Source organism: Phascolarctos cinereus, unplaced genomic scaffold (assembly GCF_003287225.1).
Source record: "Phascolarctos cinereus isolate Bilbo 61053 unplaced genomic scaffold, phaCin_HiC Scaffold_4;HRSCAF=312, whole genome shotgun sequence".
Classification (NCBI taxonomy): Eukaryota; Metazoa; Chordata; class Mammalia; order Diprotodontia; family Phascolarctidae; genus Phascolarctos; species Phascolarctos cinereus.
Window position 1 is genome coordinate 667515255 of NW_027555847.1, and position 22169 is coordinate 667537423.

A 22169-nucleotide genomic window follows, 5' to 3' on the forward strand; every position below is an offset into this window, starting at 1 on the left:
TGGCATTCTGGGATGGTATGGTTTCCCTGTACCTCCCCACACCCAGCTCCAGTCCCAAACCTTCACTTGCAAGTTAAACATTTCCACTTGGATGTCCCAGAAGCATCTCAAACTCAGCATGTACAAAACAGAATTCATTTTCTTTTCTCTTAAACTTATCCCTCATCCTAACTTATCTGTTTCTGACAAGGGGAAGTTAAGAAGTCTTTTTTTCCACTCATACCGCAATTACCCTTGTTCAGAACCTCGTCATTTCTTGTCTGGACTATTATAGTAAATTCCTAATTGGTCTCCCTATCTCCATTTGCTCCAATCCATCCCAGCTGCCAAATTAACATTTCGAAATTGGGGGCCTGAGCATGTCACTCCCCTGCTCTAAATGTTCCAGTGGCTCCCTATGGCCTCTGGGATAAAATACAATTTTCTCCTGTCTGGCATTTAAAATCTTTTCCAATTTGGCTCTAGCCCACTTTTCCAGTTTTCTACATACATTCTTAGTTTCAGTTAAGCTGGCCCACTAGCTTTTACCCCTACAAAGTGATTTCATCTCTCACCTCCAGATCTCTCCTTCTGCCTCCATCTTACTCCCAAGCTCCCCATTCCTCACTTCTAGCTCTTGGAACCCCCAGCTCCTTTTGAAGCTCAGCTCAAATGCCATCTCCTTTTAAGAACCCTTTCTTGATTCTCATAGTTTATTCATCTTGACTCTATCCCATGCCACTCTCTTCCCCCAAACACTTTGTATCTGTTTTGCATTTGAAAGGCAAAGTGTTGTAGTAGGAATCAGGAATAGCTGAGTTCAAATCCTGACCGACACCATACCACTTTCCTGTGATATTCTGGGTAGGTCACCTAATGTCCTATACCTTAGGAGTCAGACAGCTCTCCAAGACTATAAATTTCAGAGAAGGTGGTGACTTGAATTGGTAGAGGGACCTCCCTGGATCAATAAAATCTCGGGTCCAGTCTCTGTCCCTGTAGTCTTTGTTTCTAAAACTTGTTGCATCCCCTAGGAGAACAGAAACTCTTTGAAGGCAGTGGATATCCCACTTTTCTATTTTCTGTTAGTATCCCCAGCAACAAGCTCAGTACCTGGCACCTGGGTGCTTAATAAATGCTTGCTGACTGATTTATTAATTGCTGTTTCCAGTTGACAGGGAGAAGGGAGAGGTAGCAGGATGAGACACAGTAATATTTTGACTGTCCACCCAAAGTCTGTCCAGAAGGGTTGGTCAGCTGGAGCTTGGAAGGATGGGAAGGTTCCTGCAAAGCCAGGAAAGAGGGCAAAGGGGGATGGGGCACTTTGGAGGATAGGGTGGGCCTTTGTTAGGATTGGTGGTTCCCTCTAAGAGGTCAAGGGAGGGGAGAGTAAGAGGGGGAGACTTAACTCTTCACCATAGGCTTGTTAACTCAGGCTGCAGGCCAGGTCTAGACCAAGAGCAAGGCAAATTGGGCAAGATTGATCAGTCACACCAAATTGAAATAGCTTGGGGTGGGGATCGGAGAGGAAGAGGAGAGAGGGAGGTAAGGTAGCCTCGGGCCCTCATACTCCACTTACCTACCAGGCCTCCCTAATTTGCCTTCCATTCTGCATAAATTTGCAGGCTTCATTCTAAACCAAATCATCGCTGGGGTTGAAAGGTTTGGAAGGAGGAAGGAGTATGGGGGGAGGGGTAGAGAGCCTGGGTGCTTCTGCATATCTGAAGACTGATTCCCCACCACCACCACCACCACCACCACCAGCGCTTAGAGACCGGGCTGAATCTGAACAGTGCTTAGAGAGCTGACTAGGAAGTGCTAATCCTGCCTCAGAGTCAAGCCTCTAAAGTCCTAGGGCCAGTATCTGGGTGTCTCAGACTCACAGGTGGAGCCACCTTCCCACCCCTCCCTCTCCACCTCCTAGATCCCTGCCCCATCTCCTCCGGGGGTCAGTTTGAATTGGAACAAAGTGGCCCCTCCCTCCTCCTGCTTCTTCTCCTCCTCTACCCTTCCCCCCTCCCCCCAGGCCCTAGCCTCCCTGGCAGCTGTGTTTGGCTCAGACTGGGGAAATAAACCGCCTTCCAACCGGCTGGGCCAGGGGCGGATGTGGGACTGCAGTCCTGGGTCCCACTGTTCCAAGGTCAACAGTGTGGACTAGTTCTCCCCGAGACAGCCCAGGATCCCTGGTTTCTCTCCTGGGCACTTTCCTGGATCATTTGGGGCTAGAAGCCTTCTAGGATGGTGGCAAGTAGGACATCATTCATTCAACAAAGAAGTGAAAGTTAATCGTTTCCTCGATCTCAGCCTTAGTTTACTCATCTGTAAAATGGGAAAGGAATGTGTCTGTACCATGTGCCCCACAGTGCTAATGTGAGGAAAATACTTTGTAAACTGTAAAATGCCCTCTATACCTTAGGAGTCAGACAGTCAAATAGCATTTATTAAGCACCTACTAGGTGCCAGGTACTGTTCTAAGCACCAAATCCTATCCTTTGCTTTCAAGGAGCTCAGAGTCAAAGTACAAAGAGAGACACATGCAGACAACTACATACAAACAAGATATGTACAGATGGAGTCGGGAGTAACCTCGAAGGAAAGGCACTAAGATTAGGAAGGACTGGGAGAAGCTTCATGCAAAAGGTGGAAATTTAGCTGACATTTTAAGGAAGCCAGGAAAGGCAGGAAGTGGAGATGGGGAATGAGAGTAGCCCAGGTAACTAGGAATTGTTACTATTATCATAGTTATTATCATCATTATGATTGGAATGAGACTTACTATTTGCAAAGCTCTAATGGGATACCCCAGCAGCTAGCTAGGTGGCGCAGCGGGTAGAGCACCAGGTCTGGAGTCAGGAAGACTCATCTTCCTAAGTTCAAATCTGGCCTCAGACACTAACTAGCTGTGTGACCCTGGGCAAGTCACTTAACCCAGCTTGCCTCAGTTTCCTCATCTGCAAAATGAGCTGGGGGAGGAAATGGCAAACCACCCCAGTATCTCTGCCAAGAAAACCCCACATGGGGTCACAAAGAGTTGGGCATGACTGACAAATGAATGAAGTATCCACATTCTTTGGAGGTTGGGAAGAGCCCGACTGATTCCAGCTCTCACGTGTGAGGTTCTATGCTTTCAGATCATTTTGGCATTCTAGAATGATATGATTTCCCTGCACCTTCGTACTCCTACCCCCACCCCCTAGGTTCCAGTCCCAAACTTCCAATTGTATCTCAAACTCAGTATGTCCAAAATGAAACTCATTTTCTTTCCCCTTAAACTTATCCCTCCTCCCAACTTGCCTGTTTCTGATAGGGGTAATACCAGTCTTCTCCTCAAGCTGCAAACCTAAAAGATGATGACTAATTCCCTCCCAACCTACCAGCTTTCCTGCTCCTGGCTCTTCTCCCTTATCTTCCTACCTATAAGACTGGAGGGGAGGCTGAAGATCCCGCCTTAATTCAAACTAGAAGCCTAAGCAATGAGGCACATGGCACTGCCAGCCTCAAGCCTGCTCCTCTGAAGGAATGAGACTGTGGGTAGCTCACTGCAGCCACTGCCTCTGCTAGGGTCTCCTTCAAGGACTTGGGCAGGTTAGATTGTTAAATGAGGCACTCTGGTATACAAAAGATGGTCACTCATTTACCAGCTAAGAATGGCACCTTTTCTACCTTCTCCCTTCTATTCCCTCTACAAAGGATTCTGTTTTCAAAGAGCTACATCCTTTCTCAAAGACTTTCCTCCTTTTTGCAAAGGTTACCATTCTTTTTCATAGGATTCCATCCCCTTTGCAAAGTATTCTAAATGCTCTCAAAGGGATACTACCACTGTCAACTACAGCCATTCTCAAAGGAGTCCATCTTTCTCACAAGATCCCACCACATCCAGAACAGATTCTAGCCTTCCTCTCAATAGATGTTTGTTGAAATGAATCGGTTCCACCCTCTCTCCAAGGACTTCTGTTCCCTCTGTTTAGCACAGATCAAGCCTGGTCTCCTCTCAGTCTCTACAACCCAAAGGGTGGGGAATAGTGTTGGGGGTGGAGCCCTTGGACAGAGCTCAGGGTAGAACAAGTCATAAGGGGGAAGGAAGCCCTGACCACAGAAAGGTGGTGTAAGGTGATGCCAGGGGTCTGGGTTTCCATCGTACAATGCCATTCCTCCCCCTCAAAACCCTACACTTTTGAGAGACGGACTCCTACAACAGTAGCATAAGGGGAAGGAGCAGGAGAGTTGGGGGACTGCTCTCACCCCTAGTCTTCCCCATACTCATTGAAATGGGAGTCATCAGAAAAGCCTAGACATAGGCCTGGCTCTTGACACTGACTCCATGTGTGACTCTCTCCCTTTGTGCCTCAGTTTCCTCATCTGTGAAATAAAGGGGTTAGACTAGATCATCTAGCTGGGCCCTCCCAACTTTGAGATTCTAGGATTTTGTGTGTGTGTGTGTGTGTGTGTAGGTGTGGATGTGGGCCTTTGGTTTATCATATGTGAGTGTGTGCAGGTCTATCTGCATGCAGGAGGGGGTTAATGTGTATGTTTATATATGGGATTGGGTTAGGAGATATGAGTATGAGTGTACATATGTGTGTATGTACATGTGTGTGTTGGAAAGGGGGGTGGTGAGTGTACATGTGCAGCTCCAGGAGAGCCTGCCAAACTGCCAGGCTCCCAACCTCCACACAGAGGGAGCGTTGAGAGGAGAAGGTTAAAGGGAAGCAGCTTTTCGGATCCGTTTGATGGAAGGCAGGAGGCTCAGGGCTGCACGTGACCTGGGGTGATAGAGAACAGAATGCTGACTCGGCCAGAATGCCCACCGTGATTTACTAGGCTAACACTGAGCATGGGCAGCAGCATCAACGCCAGGGCTGGGCTCTGGGACTGTCCCTGACTGGAAGGAGAAGCCCAGGACCATTTCACCCTCCCTTCCCTAGTCTCCTCTTTGAGATTGGCCCAGCCATGTGCATACCTGCTCTGTAAGGGCACAAAGGCACTGGGAGCCCCCAGAAAGCAATAACATTATCTTCCTGATTGGGGGCCTGGATTTTCTCCCCATTGACCAAAACAAGTCTGTAGGGGTATAGGCTAGATTTTCTCAGTCACGCAATTAGCCATTTTTCCTGTTTCACAGTCCTAGACTGAGTCATTGTTCTTCTGCCCTGACCCTAGCCCCAGACTAGGCCCCCAATTCTGATCCCAGACTTGACCCCAATCTAACACTTAACCTCTAACTCCAACCCTAAACTGAAACCCTGACCCCAGACAAAGCACCTGCCCTTGATGAAGAGCCCGAGAGTGATTTTCACTATTTAGGATCAAGGAGGCACACCTCCTGGGCAGGCGATACAGCTCAGAGTAAAAGATGGCTGCTACACTGTATCACAGTATCACAGTATCTAAGAGTTAGAAGGAATCTCAGAAGGTAACCAGGTCAGTCCTATTGTCCAGTGCTGTTCAGGGGACCACGTATGACCTGAATTTCTGTCCTTAAACAAAATTCCTTGGATAAACTGGGGGAACATAAAGGGCAATCCATCCCTGCTTTTCTGAAAAGGGAATCATGGCAAGGGTCCGAGGACATCATACCTTTACCCCGCTCCCAAATTTTCCTTGTCAGAAACAAGATCCTAGGCTTGGAACACAACCCTGTCCCGGGTTAAAAGGAGAAATGACTTGCTTTACTACATCATCCAGTGTCCAATACTCAGTTTCTTTTCTGGGCGCAAAAGAGAACTAAAGATTCTGGAATATCTTGTTCTTGACCTTGGGAGACTTGGGGGTGGGGGATGGGAAAGCTAAGGCATAAGAGGGGATGAGGGGATGTTTGCAAGGGCAGTGGGGTTGAATTCTTTGGGAGGGTGAGGAATAATAAATAACTGGTTTCTAATATGCCACTGTCATACAGTGTGACCTTATTTTTAGCATCATCTTTAGAACTGAGTCTTGCAGTTTGCAAGGGTCCTCAAATTCTTAGGAGGTTGAGGGAGAAAGAATGAATATTGTTCTTCCCTTGGGTAAGTCACACTGTGTGTGAAGTCACTGGACTTCAGTTTCAGGGACGGGAAGCCAGAAAATAAAATGGGAGAAATCCGACTGAACTATATGGTATTCCTTTCTGTTTGGATAGTCAATAAGTCTGAGCCCATGCATAAGGAAGCCTGGAACCTTGGAATTACAGAGCTGGAAAAGACCTTAGGAAAGTAGCTAATCTTAGCCCAAGCTGAGCAGGAACCCCCCTGATGACACCCACCACAAGGGGTTATCCAGCCTCTCTGCCTGAGGAACTCCAGGCTGCCTCCCAAGGCAGCCCATTCCACTTTTGGAGAGCTCTAATTGTTAGGAAATTCTTTCTAATATCCAGCCAAAATCTGCCTCCCTGCAATCCCCTCACTGGGGCCCAGCAGGACCAATTTAATCCCTCTTTCACATGACAACCCTTCAGACAAATGCAAACAGTGATGAGCTCCTCCTCAAAATCTTTCCTTTTTCCAGACTAAACAGGACACGGAGTTTAGGGGAGGCTTCTCCCTTTCCCCCTTGAGCCTCAGGTATGGGAGAGACCAAGGTGGAGGACGGAAGGGGGAGTGGGAAAAAGATTCTAAAGCCATATGTAGTGGGAAGGAGGATGGGATGGGAGATGCTGCTAGGGCTGTCTGTAGCTGGCCACTCAGTGGGATCCTGGGGAAATCTAATGAGAGCAACGAACATCAAAGGTTTGGGGAAGGTATAGGCCTAGCCCTCCTGCAGGAATGGAAGAAGAGCAGTCTCAGGCATCAGGTGGGAGGTGGAGAAGACAGTTACCTCCTCCCAGGCCTGAGTCCAGTGGGAGGGGGGCAGGGATGAGGGGTGGCAACTCTGTGTGTGTGCATTATGAAGTTCCCCCAATTTATCAGAGCATAGCTGTCTGTGTCTGTAAGGGTGTTTCCCATCAGTGTTAAGAGGAGTCACCCATAGCTGAGGTAGCAGCCTCCCACTATGGGAATACAACCTGCCAGTGCTAGTTGGGAAGAATGAGCCCAAAGGCGATGCAACATGCCTCACAGCCCTACTAACCTTCATGAGGGCAGACACTGGGCCTTAGCTAAAATATATGTTTCCACATCCCCACCCCTTCTTTCCACAGAAGGTACTTAATAATTGACTGAATAAAGGACACCTTAGAGAAAAGCAAAGAGGAGGACACTGGGAAGAAGGAAGAGGGAAAAGAAAATGCTAAGAGTGTGAGAGGGACACAGGTTAAGTGCCTCTCCTCAACATGTTAAAGGAGGGAAGGAAGCCATGCCATGGGGCCCTGTGGTAGAAGGAGATTCCTGGGAGGCAGGATACAAGAGAGATTGGTTCCCCCAGTAACAATGAGGATGATGGTAGGGATGATAATAGCTAGCATTTACATAGCACATCAAGGTTTGAAAAGCACTTTACAAATATATCCTCACCACAACCCTGGAAGATAGGTGGTATTATTATTATTATGATCATTATTATTATCATCATCATCATCTCCACCTTGCAGATGAAGAAACTGAGGCAGGCAGAGGTTAAATGATTTGCCCATGGTCCCACAGCTAGTAGGTGTCTGAGGCAGGATTTGAATTCAGATCTTCCTGAATCCAAGTTGAGCACTCTTACCCATTTTGCCATCTAGAGGAGAGGTATTCTGTGGGGGACTGGCCAAGAAAATGCTTCTTTGGTGGGAGAAAAGACTTATTATAATCTAGTCTTCTAGGTCTGAGAAAAAGAGAAAGGCTCTTTAATGGTATGAAGGAAGAGGGAATTAAAAAACAAAAAGGATCCCATCCCCCAGGGAGGCCCAGCATTAACCATCCTAGCTCCCACTTCTCCTTGGTATCATTCTGGGCCAGGGAAGCCAAGCAGGAAACTCCAGGCCAAGTCAGATTTGGACCCAAAGACAGAATAACGTGGCGGTCTTGGGTGGGTGGAGCAGTGGCTGGGCCGGGCCATGGGCTTGGCCCTAAGCCCTGGGCCCCAGACCTCGCCAGCTCCCCCCTTCGCCCCAGCCCAGGCCACGATTCATGGAAGTAATGTAGCAGCTCTCCAAATAGTTCCTCTTAAGAGTAACAGTTTAAAAATAATGTTTGAGTCCAGTCAACTACAATTCCCAGAATCCTCTGGGACCTATGGCTAAAAGCCCTTAAGGAGATCTCTTCATCGACCCCCTGATCTCAGCACCCCTGGCCCCCCCCCAGAGAAGGAATGGGGGGGGGAGTACCCTGGGGAAGCTGGCACAGTCCTGAGCCCTAAGTTGTGCCCGGCTCCTGCCTCTCTTACTTACAGAGCTTGCCAGCCTGACATTCCCCCCTCCTCAATCCTCCTCCTTGGCCGCCTCTTCTCTCCCAAACATATCCGGGTTCAGGGATTGTATTAAAAGGGGATTTATTTTGGGTCGGGCACAGGTTTTAAAATTAGACCACACACCGAGCCCCAGGGAGAAGAAAGACAAGGGAAAACAGCTTCCGCTCAACTCAACTCAGTTCCAGGTCGAAGAAAGAGCCCAGGAATCAACAGACCAGGGTTCTAGTCCAGCCTCTCCCTCTTGCTACCAATATGACCCAGGCAATTCCCTTCTCATTTGGAGGACTTCACTTTACCCATCTGTAAAATTTGGTGGTGGGGTGGTCTCAGAAAGTTCCAGCTCTAAAGCACTTAAATTTTCTGGATCTCTGTTTCTTTAACTGTAAAATGAAGTTTTTGGAGTGGGGAGGGGAGGGGGGCGGTGTTCATCAGGCTCTAGGAGCAATGTAAGGTCCCCTTATTGGTGGCAAGAGAAAGGCTTCCTAAATAGGAGAATTGGAATTGGTGCTAGGACTTTCTCTTTTCTCTAACTGTATTCTAGTCCTTGGGTTCCTAAGCCACAGGGTTTCCTGTGAGTAGAAGAGGGACATCTGTCCCTTGTACACCCCTCTTTCCCCTCCCTTGGCTCTCAGAGGCCCCAGATTCCAAATTCCACACATACACAATCACCCAGGGTGTGGTCCATGCCACAACAGCTGCTTGGAGCTGAGTTGAGGAAAGACCCCCTGGGCACTAATCCCAACAGAAGTCAGTGCAAAGATCTTGACCCCAGGGCCTCTTATCCGTTATCCTGACTCCTTGTGGGATGCCCTTGATACAGCCTGGGTTGAAAGTGGGGGTGGGAATGAGGATCTCTATTCTATCTCTAAAGGGTTTCTGAACTCTCATCCCTAGGAGATCCCAACCAATCTTTGGCCTGCCCTGGGGACAGATACAGAAACCAAAGGATGACTTTGACCCAGTGGAAACTCAGGGGCCTAACTCCCCATCTCAGACACTGCTTTGTCTTACTACCTTTGAGCAGAGCTGAGCTAAAACACTGTATCTCTCCTGAAACCAAGCTATGGTGAATTCCTCAGAATTCATCCCAACCTTATCTCATTGAGCAAGTAGAAATGGCCTAACCCTAGCCAAGGATTCCTGATAGCTCAACATGAACATAGTACAAAACTTAGAAATCGATGAAGCTAACCCAATAATAAGACAATAATAGTTAACATTTATATATTGCAAACTATGTGCCAGGCACTGTGACATGCACCTTACAATTATTATCTCTTTTGATCCTCACAACCCTGGGAGGTAGTGCTGTTATTATTCCCATTTTACGGATGCCAAATTGAGACAAACAGAAGTTAAGTGACTTGCTCAGGGTCACACAAGAGACCTGATGTCTGAGTCTGGATTTGAACTCAGGTTTTCCTGACTCCAGGTCCAGCATTCTACCCATGGTGCCATCTAGCTGCCCCATAACCTACTCATTTTACAAATGGATGAAATATCAGGGAAAGAAATGATAGGACTAGAACTCAGACCTCTTGAAGAGCAAGCCTCTCTTCTCCAGTTAGACTACCCAGATTTCCTTACTTCTATCCCTCCTCTCCATACCCATTCTGACTGCGCCCCCATGTTTGCCATACCATCCACTCTGCCCAGTTCAGATGATCCTTCCCTCAGATAAGCTAAACAATTCTTTTTCCTTAGTTTCTCTTCCCCCAGAGAAGTGTTTTAATGTTGGCTACAGGAGGCAGGAAACCAGAGAAGATCCCACGAGCCCTGCTTTACCCTTCCTCACCTCCACCTAGCTTTTTAGCTTCAGCCTTCTTCCAGGATCAGCTCAATTCCTACAGAGTCCCCCCTCATGTCCTTGCTTTTTCCCTACTTAAATTATCTCGTAGTACACGTGGTTTACTTGATCTGTGGATACATTTGAGTCCTCCATCGGAATGTAAGCTCTCTGAGGACAGGGATTGGTTTTTTGCTTTTCCTTTGTTTCACTATGGCTGGCACTGTGCCTTGTATATAGCATATGTTTAATAATTATTGGGCGATATAGGATTGTACTCCTACTTCTCAAGGTCTTTCCACATCCATGGCCTCATTTGATTCTTATAACCCCCTGGGATGGAAGGTTAGGAGCAGGATGGACATAATGTGCCCAATTTTGAATGCCTAGAGAAGGAAAGTAAATTGCCTCAAATTACATAGTGAACTAGGGGACTGTACAGGATCAGAATCTGGGGCTCCTGACTGCGCAGTCCAACTGTCTTTCCCATTTGCTACCCAGATTGGTGGTGGTTTTGGAAGGGATCTCAGAGTTCACCTGGTACAAATATATCTCAGTAAGAATACAGTAAGATAAATGGTAATTCAACCTTTAAGTGAAGACCCTCAGTGATGGGGAATTTACTGTCACTTATGTCACTCAGAATCATGGAATCTTGGAGTTGGAAGGGACCTCACAGGTCATCAATCCTACTCCAAGTAGCCCCTTCCAATTGAAGGGGATTTCCTCTTACCCCAGATACCACAGTTGGTACAAGATTACTAGGGTCATATGACTCATATTTGTATGTCAATTTCCAACGCTACACTTGTCAGTTCCATGCTTGGATCCATTACTTGCTCTTCACACCACCCTGTGAGGCTAAGGTATTTCTTCATAGCTGAGAGAACTGAGGCACAGAAAGGTCGCCCTGTGAGTCAATGGTAAAGCTGGGATTAGAAACCAGGTCTCCTGATTCCCCGGGTTCTTTTTGTTACCCCCATAGGGATTAGGGGAAACCGGGCTGGGCGCAGTTCAGGGAGTAAGAAGAAGAGAGGTGCTTTAGTCTATTGATGAGGGCAGAGAAGAGTTTGAAGTCCTAGCTCTGGGCCTTGGGGTCTCGCGACCTGCCTGGGCAGGGGGAGCTGAGGGGTTTGGAGGAAAAAGGGACTTCCAGTTGGGCATGTGCATTAGATCTCAAATTGGGGAGTGGACAGATGAATGACCAATAGAGAGTTAATGAGGTATACTGTGAAGTATACCCGGTCTGGGACTGCTCTCCTTTAGCAAACTAGGGAAGACCTGCCTGGCCTGCTACTCTCCAGTTCATGGGGGTGAGGGATAAAGGAGGGGAGAGAGAGAAGAGTGCCTGACCGGCACCTTCCCTGTGCCAGGCCCTCTGGCCCACTCCTTGGGCCCTAAGGGTATTGCACAATGTCTCCTCCTCCCATGTGGGGAGACCTGGGATCTGGGCCACAGGGGTGAAGGGAAGGAGAGGTAGACCCCTCAACCTGGGGGGAGTTCCTTCTGAACCTTTGGGAAGCAGATAGAGAGGAACTCAGAGAAGGTGATCATTCTATGAATGCCTCATATTTCCTCCCAATTTCCCTTCCAGTCTTTCTTTTGAGTTTCCCTTATATCCCTGGAAAGTCAGCAGAGCAGGGATGATTGTCCCCATTTTACAGCCAAGGAAACTGAGGCTCAGAGTGGGAAAATGACTTGCCCAAGGTCAATACAAACCCAGAACAGGAATACCGATCTCCTGCTCTGGGCACAGGGCTGTGTTTCCATTGCACCAGGGAGGAAACCCAGGTCAGGAAAGAATAGACACAGGGAGCCAGGTGGGGGTGGGGTAGAGGGGGACCATGGGGTCTGAGTTTTCTGTCCTGCGACAGGGAGGTCCCCTCCTTCCATCTGTAGGGAGAAAGAAGACGAATGACTACCCCTCATATGAAGGGGGGTGGGGGTAGATGGTGGTATGGTAAAGGGGGGGGCCCCTGGGAGCCAGAGCAGTCTTAAGACTCTGGAGGTGGGAGGGGGGAGGAGGAAGGCAACCCAGCCTGGCTGCAGGGAGGGAGCGGGAAGCAGAGCCGCGGCCGCCGCCTCTGCAGTGCCTGCGGAAGCCCACGGCCCGGGACACCGCAGGGAGGGGGCCCAGCAAGCTGGCGAGACGCGGGGGAGCCCTGGCCACGGAAAACCGAGACTCTTTCAGGAGTGGCGCACAAGTCACAGAAGCAGGGCCACTCGGGGGAGGGGGGGGTGCTCCAACTCTCCCGGGGGGTGGGCTGAGGGTCCCAGGAGGGAACGGGCGGTGCCGCAGGGGTTAACGGGCGCCGGCCGCCGGCCGCTGATCAATAATTGAAAATCCAGAATGGATGCGGGCGATAAGAAGCCGCGCTCGATCGAGGGGGAGGGGGAGGAGGCTAGGACGGAGAGCGCACAGGACCTCCCTCCCCCTCCCCCCCGTCCCCCTTGGACACACACAGCAGCTGCCCCCCCCCCAGTCCGGAGGGGGGGGTGGCTGCCCGCGCCCAGCTCTCTCGGCCCGGGCCCCCTTCCAAGGAGGGGGATGGGGGCTGCAGCGCGTTACCAGCGGAGAGAAGCCGAACGAACCCCCTCCCCCCGGTATAACGCGGCGCTCGGGAGCGCTCGGCCCCCAAACTTCGCGGCTCTGGAGCCGCTGCAACTTTGCGCACTCTGCCAAGGCGCCCAGCACGCCTGCCCCCTCCCCTTCCCTTTCCCCCCGCATTACTCCGACTCCCCCATCCCCCAGCCTTTTCCCAGCGCACGTGCGCTGAACCCCCCTCCTCCTCCCAAAGCCCCGCGCGCTCCCAGGCCCCCCGCGGGAGAGGGAGGGGGACCCCGCAGCCGTTTACCCTCCCCAAAAGGATTAAGAGGTCCCAGTTCAAATAGTGCCCCCAGTTCGGGTTGACAATACGGAAGCCCTCCCAGAGGACTCCCCCCTTCCCTTATTTAACCTGGTCCCGGAAAATCGAGGCCCTAGGGTGGGGGGGGGCGGGGAGCTGGCAGCCGTGGCCCCGGCAGCCGCAGGAGACGACGAAATCCCGCCTTTTTGTGTGTGTGTGTGTGTGTTTTTCTCGCCCCTTCTCCGGGCAACTGGAAAACTATTTTTGCAGGGACGAGGTAGAGGAAGGGGGAGGGGGGCCAAGTCGGGACTGCCTTACCTGGGTCAGGCACAGCGGGGACGAATACATGCCGAGCGGGCCTGGGAGGCTCCCGGGTTCGCAGGGGAGAAAACACGGCGGCTCCAAAGTTACTGAGTCATATGTTCACCCCCCACCCCCCCCCCGCCTCTGTCTCGCTCCCCGTCTCTGTCCTTCTCTGGGTCTCTGGGTCTCTTCTCTCTTTGTCTCTCTCCTCTTGCTGTCTCTCTCCTCTCCCTGTCTCTGTCTCTTCTCTGTCTCCCTCTCCTCACAGTCTCTCTCTCCTCCTCCACCTCCTCCCTCTCTCTCTCTCTCTCTCTCTCTCTCTCTCTCTCTCTCCCTCTCTCTCTCTCTCTCTCTCTCTCTCTCTCTCTCTCTCTCCCTCTCTCTCTCCCTCCCTCCTCCCTCTCTCCCTCCCTCCCTCTCTCTCTCTCTCCCTTTCTCTCTCTCCTCTCTCTCTCTCTCTCTCTCTCTCTCTCTCTCTCTCTCTCTCTCTCTCTCTCTCTCTCTCTCTCTCCCTCTCTCTCCCTCTTTCTTGGCTCAGGATCTCGGAAATCTCAGTCCTCCCTCCCTCCCCCCAATTTTTTTTAAACACGAACCACCCACTTTCCAACATCCAACTTTCAAAGAAACGCGGAAAAAGCCGAGAGAGCCTGAGAGGAGGAAACCGTAACTTGCCTCCCCCCACCCCAACCTCTACTCCTCTCCCTGGACTAAGCAACAACGCTTAATAATAATTAGCAATAATTATTACTGATGATGAGCAGGAATAAGAGACCTTGCCTAGGGTCAGCGGCGGGGAGGGAAGGAGGACTATAAAAGGGGTCTAATCTGAGGGGGAAAACCAAACCTTAACAATCCAGTTAACACCCCCTCCCCAAGCAGGTGTGGAGGTTTGAAATGTTGCTTTAAATAAAGGAGGGGCAATATTGGCCCCCACCCCCACCCCTTCCTCCAGCTCTTTGCTCTCTGCTAAGGGAGGGAGCCCGGGTTGAAATAATTGGGGATTGGCTGGGGGGGGGAGGCGGGGAGGTGCGGCCAAAAAAAAAAAAAAAGGAATATAAAAATAAGAGGCTGGAAAACTCTGAAACCCTATTGAAAACTGTGGATGGGGCAAGACTCGTGGACCCAGGGCACCCTCTTTACTCCGGAGAGGTTCCCACATCTCTGGCCCAGGAATGAGAAGCGGATTGCTCCAGAGATTTGAAGACCCTACCCCATTCCAGCTCTAATTGCAGTTTCCCAGAGCGGTACAGGGGGGTTTGAGGGACTGGGGTGGGGGGAGGAATTGAAGGGCATCTCTTAGGGAGTGCCCAGCAAATGTGCCTCTTCACCCCAGCCAATGTTTCATTCCTTCCACCCCCCTACCCCCCAAACCCCACACCTGTGGCTAACTGGGACAGGAACATGGGGTTGAGAATTGGGGGATTTGGTTCCCTCAGATTCAGGATGAGCAGGAACACAGCTCTCCTCAAATGTCTAGCCTCAGCAGAGTTGGCTTCTCTCCTAGCTCTCACAGGCAAACAGGTTATACACACATATATGTATATATGTATATGTGTGTGCATATATCTACATTAATGTATACATAATAGTCTCTACCACTTCGATTTCAGGACACAGAGGCAGTGCAGGGGTACTAGTGTATCCATTTGACAGATGGGAAAACCGAGGGCTTGGAGGTTATAGGTGACTTGGCCAAGGTCCCAAGTTGGCGATAGAGCCAGGAACCAACCCCCCATTTTCTGACTTCAAGTATAGTGTTTTCCCAGGATAACACACTGGTTCCAGCTCAGGAAAATTAGAAATCAGTAACCGTTTATTAAATGACTATTGTGTGAAAAGAAGGGGATCGAGGTGTACAAATTTAGATAAGATTTAGTTCAGGCTCTCAAATCCCTTATAGTATATACAGCTCATCCCCCTGGAGCAACTGTCTTCACAAAAATTGGAAGCTAAACTCCAGCAGAAGGACTAAACACTACCATGGAAATAAATTCACAGACACAGTCACATGTACAGATGTCATATATATTTATACAAGCAGTGCATCATGCACATATACCCAGACACATATGTGAATAATCAACATGCAAATTGTCTGTTTATTCCTATTCACATACAAACACACACCATCATAATTATAGTACCTTGTATTCTACACTTACATGTCCCATGGGCATCTCAAACTCAAGATGTTCCAAACCAAACTTGGTATCTTCCCCTCGATCTTACTCCTCCTGACTTCTCATAGGATTCCATAGGATTTTGCAGTATTTAGAATTGGTAGGGTCCTTAGAGATCATCTAGGCCAACTCTTTTATTTTTCAAATAAGACTCAGAGATTTGCCTTAAGGTCATATAAATAGGAGCAGAGCTGGGATTCAAACCCAGGTATTCGGGTTTCACTAGGTAGATCTCTGACCATGGATGGGCATCCTAGTCCCTGAGGATCAAAATTTGAGAATCACCTCTGGTTCCTTCCTTCCTAAAATTTAGTCAATTACCAAATCCTAGACATTCTCCTTCACCCAAATCATTCACAACCTGTCCCCTTCACTCTCATGTCAGAACCCCAGAATGGACTCTACTGTTCCTCAGAAGAATATTGTGAACCTCAGATGAGATAGAGCTTAAAAAACTTTGAAAACTCAAAGTTGTAGATCTATGCAAAATATTATAATAGGCCTCATCCATGCTCCCCTGAGGTACTGCAATATTCTCCTAACTAGCTTCCCCAACATCGGACTCTCCTTTAATCCTCTTCTTCTTCTCCCAGTCATCTTCCCAAAGCCTAGTTTTGATTATATTCCTCTCTTGCTTTGACACTATCAATGGCTCCTCCTTGCCTACAGGGTACAGTCCAAATTCTGCAGCCTGGAGGTTCATGCCAGCCTGCTAGCTTTATCTCCTTTGGGGGTATACTCCCCACTTTGGCCAAACTGGACTCCTCACCATTCCCCCCATTTAGCTTTCTTCTCTGCTTTCCCTCATACCACAGCCCTAGCTCCCCCTGTTGAAAAATTCCCATCCTTCATAAAAAGTTCAAATACCACCACCTCCAGGCAGTATTCTTTGATTGCCCTCCCCCCATCAGTACCTCCCATTGTACCCATCACATTTTGCCTTGCAGTATAATTATATGTGAATGATTTATTTCCTGTTAGACTCCGAGCCCTCCTTAGGGGCTCGAACTCCTGCTGTTTCTTTCTTAAACTCTCGGTTCATAGTGGATGAATAATCAATGGTTGTTGAATGAGCAAACAATAATAATTGTTGGCATTTCTATAGCGCCTTGACAAAGCACTTTCCTCACTGCAATCTCCTAAAGGTAGATAGCCTACATACCCTCATTCCCTTTTTCCGCTGAGGAAATCTAAACCAGAGATGGGAATTGGCACCCCAAAGTCACACAGCTATAGTTCAACCCTGTGATGATTCGACACTTTCGGAAAATAGAGACACGGAGATTCGTCCTGAGAAATTCCCTAATTTGCAGCAGTCAAGTAGCCTGGAACCCAGGACTCCCACGACCCGCGTGAGAGACAGCTACACTGACTGGCCTCTCTACTATTCTTGAGCCCACTGCATTCTCTTCTAGTCCGCTAAACCGAGACCGAGGGGCTAGAGGAGTCGGTTTTACTCAAGTAGATTTAGGCTACCCTAGTGAGCAAACAGTCCACAACACTCCACTAGCCTTTTGCGGTTTTAGGCACACACGAGCACAACCTATGCGTGCACATACGTGTATGTGTATGCATGTATATATGCACGTACGTACGTATATGGGTATATATACGAATATCAGCAAATGTCCCAGCCCCCAGGCCGAATTCACACTGTGTCTTCCGCAATCAGCTCAGGGCTGCTCTACCTGAAAGTGACACCGCGCCCCCCTACTCCGCCCCCGGCAGCCAGGTAACCTGGGTCCTTCTCTCTTGAATTCGAGGGGGTGTCTATTTCTATCTCTGTGTTTGTATATTTTTACCGCTTTCTCCCTACTTCGGGTAAATGATGCGGCTTCTGAAAAACTTTCCTGATCCGTCCCTTGGCGCGGCCTTCCCGGATGAGAGGGCAGAGGAGAGTCAAAACCCAAAAGGCCTTTGGTGTTTGGATATATGTGCGTGTTCTTGTGTCTGTGAATGTAGGTATAGAGGCATGCATGCGTGTATTTATATGCATTTAGAGGACTGCATTTAAAAAGCGTGACCGAGAGGCAGAAATTTGGGGATTTTCCCTGGAGCTGAGAAAGCAACTCCTTTCTGCCCCAACAGAGGCTGCAGAGCTAAGAATACAACTGCGGCCGGGGCAATATCTGGGGCTGGGTCCAGGGCAGAGAGACGGGGGCAGGGGTAGGCGTTGGGACTGAGGCAGAAGCAGAAGCAGGGGCTGAGTCAGGGGCAAAGACTAAGGTAAGGGTCTGAGCAGAGACTGGGATTGGTGAAGGGGTCGGTGCTAGGGCTAGTGCTGAAGCAGAAGCTGGGGCAAAGGATGAATCAGAGGCTGAAGCTGGGGAAAAGGCAGGGGCTGGAAGGTGGTTGAAGGATGGATCAGAGGCTGGGGCTGGGAATGGACCGAGGGCTAATTCTGAGGCAGAGGTTGGCGCAAAGACTGGCTGACAGCGCTATAGGCAAGCTAGTCGCACGGATATAATGCTCTGTGGGAACCCAGAATGGTGGGCTCTGGTCACCTCTCCCCCATCTCTCCTCGCCCGCCCTCTGCGGAATCCAGTCGCAGTCCGCAGATGTAAACACCTTAGGCCTCTGCATGTGTGAGGCAGCGAAGGAACCCAGAACGGCTTCTGGAGTCTGATTGGTGGCCGTAGACACACGGGTTCGCTGCTAGCCAAAGGCCAGCTTTCCCTACACGTGGGTATCCCAGGCCTTAGGATATGAACCCCAGGCCCTACAGAATGCATGGACATCCCCCCTCACGCTCTAGGTCCTAGCCCAAGCACTAATATAACCCTCATCCCTAGAGAAACGGCGCTGTTGTCTGGCCCCCTTTCTCCCCTGGGAGAAATGACGGTCTCATCGCTCTCTTCACGTACTCCAAAACGATAGTAAGCGGAGACACACCTTTGCTCACCCCGAGACGTAGGACCATGGTTGTAGAAGTACTGTGTACTGTGGTTGTAGAAGACGAGAAAGGCAAACTAGGAGGAGAAGGAAAGGTAGATGAAAAGGAGAAGAAAGGGGAGTGAGAATAAAGAAGGGAAAAGCCGTAGAGAGGAACGAAAGAAGGGAGGACAAGAGAAAAGAGACAGAGAGGAAATGAGAGAGAAGAAGAGAAGCTGGGGAAGATAGTGAAGAGGAGAAAAAAAGAGAGGAAAGAGATTGGAGGAGAGGAAAAAGGAGGTGAGGGAAAGTGAAGAGGAGAGAGGAAGAAAAGTGGAAAGGAAGGAGGAAGGGGAAAAGTGGAGAAGAGTAATAGAAAAGAGGGGACAGTGAGGAGAGTTGAGAAAAGGGGAAAAAGAGGAAGAGAGGAGAGGAAAAAAGAAGAGGAAGAATGAGGGAAGAAAGGAAAGATGAAAAGTTGAATGGGAATTGAGGTGGGAGTGGGGGGAAGCGACGAGATGCACTGGGATTCCAGACTGGAGAGAGAGAAAATGAGAGGGACAGGTGGGGCCCGGGAGCCCCTTCCACCCGCAGGATCCCCGTCTACCTTGAATTCCTAGAGGAGGAAGCCCCGCCCCCAGACCCAGAGAAAGGGATGATTCTGGGGCTAGGGGCTACCCCTAAAGTTGCAGAGTCTAAGAGAACTTTGCGGAAGATGGGGCTCCCTGGAACTTTGGGGAGTCCATGCTGGCCTAGGGGGACAGGCTGGAGGTGAGACAATTCCCAGTCGTTTCCCCCCCCCCTTTAATTTTCCCCTCCCCTCCCCCTGCCGGGCCAGGCTCGGGGCCGCGCGTGGGGAGGAGAGGCGAGGGGAGGAGAGGAGAAGGGAGGAGAGGAGAAGGGAGGGGAGGAGAGGGGAGGGGAGGGGAGGAGCACTCGGCGAGCTGGCGTCTGCGGATGGAGCGTGGAGCGCCCTCCCGGGCCTGGGAGGGGGGGCGGGGGGGAAGAACGCCCCGGGGAGGCCACAGGGGGAGGGTGATAGGCCAAGGGAGAGCCCTAGGGGCAGGGGGCACCCCAGCTACAGTAGCTGGAGGCCCCGCAGGCCCCGGACGCGCTTCCCCCTCCCCTCATCCTCCCCTTGCTTTCCTTTCAAGTTCAAGTCGGTTCGGGGCTGCGGTCCTTCTCCGCCCCCTTCCACAGCGGCCATTTTCCGCTACATCCACCCTCTCGTGCCTGCGGTGTGGGTTTGGGGGGCTGCGGCGGCTCCCCCAGCCCAGCTCTCCTCCCCTCTTTTCTTCTCTCCTCCCCTCCCCTCCCTCTCCTCTTCCTTGCAGCCAGCTCCCGGGGCTGACCTCCCCTCCCCCTCTTCCGTGGCCCGCGACCCCAGCGATGGATGAAGCCCCCTCCCCCTCTCCTTGGATGGAGCGGTCCCCAGCATCTTCTTGGGGGGAAACACTTCCCCCAACCCCGGCCCTGTCCTGCTCTGCCCCCGGCTCATACACCAAATCTAACTCCGACACACCGCCACCGCCCTGTCTCTTCCCTTCTCCGTGATATGGGGGCAGCGGGGAGACTACGGGGAACCACGGGGTGGGGGTTCTGGCGGACGCCCCCTATCCGACCCCCTGCCTTGGCCCCTGTTCTACCCCCAGACGGACGCAAGGGAGCCTCTCCCTGGACTTCCTGAAGCCCCCCTCCCAGTCCCCAAACATTGGACACCCCCCCCCGACATTCTACCCCCTCCTTTAGACAATCAAACTTTTGATCAGAGCTAGGGAAAAAAAAAAAGTCCGGCGAAAACGAAAGTGTCGTGAAACCTACCATAGTCCCCGGATCCGGCCGGCGCCGAGCAAGTAGCAGTCCCGGCAAAAGGGGGGGGGGGAAGGAGGGGGGAGAAACTCCACGCCCCCCCTCCGGAAAACAGAACACCCAACACCCCCCAACGGAGGGACCTCCCCTCGGCCCTCCCCCCGCCCTCCTTCCCCCCCCCCCCAATTCCGTGTCCCCGGGGTTGGAGTTGCTAGCTCAGTGTTTAATCATCTCGGGCGATTTCCTTCTAGGACCCGGGTTGCTGTGTGAGCCGATCCACCTTCGCGATTTTACAAAAAAAAAAAAAGGTGAAAAAAAAAGCAACGGCGGGGAGAAAGAAACCATGAGAGACTTATGTAGAACTAGTAACAGAGACAGGGAGAGACAGAGAGGTAAGGAGATAGAGGCTCAGAAAAGACAGAATAGGAGAGAGAAGAGAAACAAGAGGGAGAGAGGCAGAAGTGAGGGAGACACACATAGATACATAGACTCAGAAGGAAAGAATGAGAGGGAGGCAGAGAAGTCAGAGAGAGAATAAGAGGGAAAGAAATAGGAGATTTGAGGGAGACATAGAAAGGAAAAAAGGGAGACAGAGAGAGGACGGGAGGAGGCAAGAAAGAACCTGACCAAGAGATGAGGTGAGTGACAGAACGGAAAGAGAAGAGAGGAAGAGATAGATTAAGAGAGAAATGAGGACGAGAGAGGACACAGAATGAAGAGGAAGACAATTGAAAAGGAGTGGAGGAGAAACAGATGGGAGGAAGGAGACCGAGGAGAGGGAGAGCTTGGGTAGGCACAAGAGGGGAACGAGCGAAAAGGAGAGAGAAAGAGAAGGCACAGGTGGAAGGGTCCAAAAGGGCCCGGGGGTTCTCCTGAGTGCAGGGTCGAGGGAGAATAAAAGATAAATGCTTAGAGTGTGGGACGGAAGGAAGGGAAGGCAGATGGAAATAGCAAGTTATTATTATTATTGTTGTTATTAACATTACTAATAATAATAACAACCACCAATGATATAATACCACTAGCGAAGGTGTTGGGAGGCGGCTCAGAGCAGCCCGGGGCCTGCGCCCTCTGAACTCCAGGCCTGTGCTTCCCTCGGGCCCGGGAGGCTGCAGGGATAGGCCCGGCCCGCTCCTGGGCTGCGGGGTCTCTGCTCTCCTGGCCCTGGGGAAAGGCTGGAGAGCCGCTGGTGGCCCAGCTCGGAGCCGGTACGCTCGGGCTAGGAACCCGGGAGCCGGCCCCCTTGCTCTCGCAGCCCCTCCCCTTCCTCGGCTCTCTCCTCCCCCGGCCACCGCCTCTTCCTCTCTCACTCTCCCTCTGCCTGGTCCCTCTGTCCCTCTCCGTTCTCTGTATGTATGTATATATGTGTATTTGTGTATGTGAGGGGAAGGCGATGTGTTTGCCTTCCTCCTGCGCTGTGTCCGTGGGTCTGTCTCTTCCCTTTTTAATCTCGTATCAGCCTCTTCCCCTCTCCATCCCTCTTCTTCTGGAAGGACTAAAGGGGCTGGGCCTAGGCCTGGGCAGGGCCGGGGCTCGACCTGGGGTCGGTAGGTCTGTCGAGATCGATAGAGGAGAATCCAAGGCTCTGACTACGGGGAAGAGAGGATTGTGCTGAGGTTGGTTGAGGGGGCAAAGTCCGCTACAGCCGTGGCCTTCAGGAATTGAAAGGGTAGAGGGTAGGAGGGAGAATGTAATGGAGGAGGCATCCTTCCCCTTCCTCTCACCCCCTCCCCCACTTCGCTAGGGGAAATGGGAAGTTCGTGAAGGGACAGAGGGGTAGAGCAGATGTCGCAGTGTCTGAAACCTGGGGACGAAGGCAGGGAGATTCCTCTTCGGCTTCTCCGCCTTTTCCGGGTGCTTGGCCCTTTAAATTCGAGACCCAGCCGGGATGTCAGGGATGGGGAAAGAGGGAAGCCAGAGGGACCACAAGCTCTCTGAGTCGGGGGAGAAAGAAGGGAGATAGGCATCATCGGCCAGAGTTGAGGGCAGGGCCGGCCCCAGTTAGTTGGAGACTGAAAGATTGGGGGTTTCTGTTATAGGGAAGGTTTGATGTGAGGACTTTTAGGAGATCACCTGCTTGCCTTGATCTGC

The 22169-nt window shown here is 50.9% G+C and overlaps 1 protein-coding gene across 7 annotated transcripts in view; it reads right to left on the bottom strand.

The window, feature by feature from the left end:
- The window catches only part of NFIC (nuclear factor I C), a 144069-nt gene extending 123872 nt beyond the window's left edge, over positions 1–20197 (bottom strand). For 3 of the 7 annotated variants that reach the window (XM_020969345.2, XM_020969342.2, XM_020969344.2), the window contains exon 1: positions 13234–13534. In XM_020969345.2, the coding sequence (XP_020825004.1) occupies positions 13234–13263 (30 nt within the window). In that variant the 5' untranslated portion in view covers positions 13264–13534. Of the gene's footprint in view, positions 1–13233; positions 13537–20090 lie in introns of those variants that run through there. The other 4 variants (XM_020969339.2, XM_020969343.2, XM_020969340.2 and 1 more) reach the window with 3 other exon arrangements.
- Between the last annotated feature and the right edge of the window lie 1972 nt (positions 20198–22169).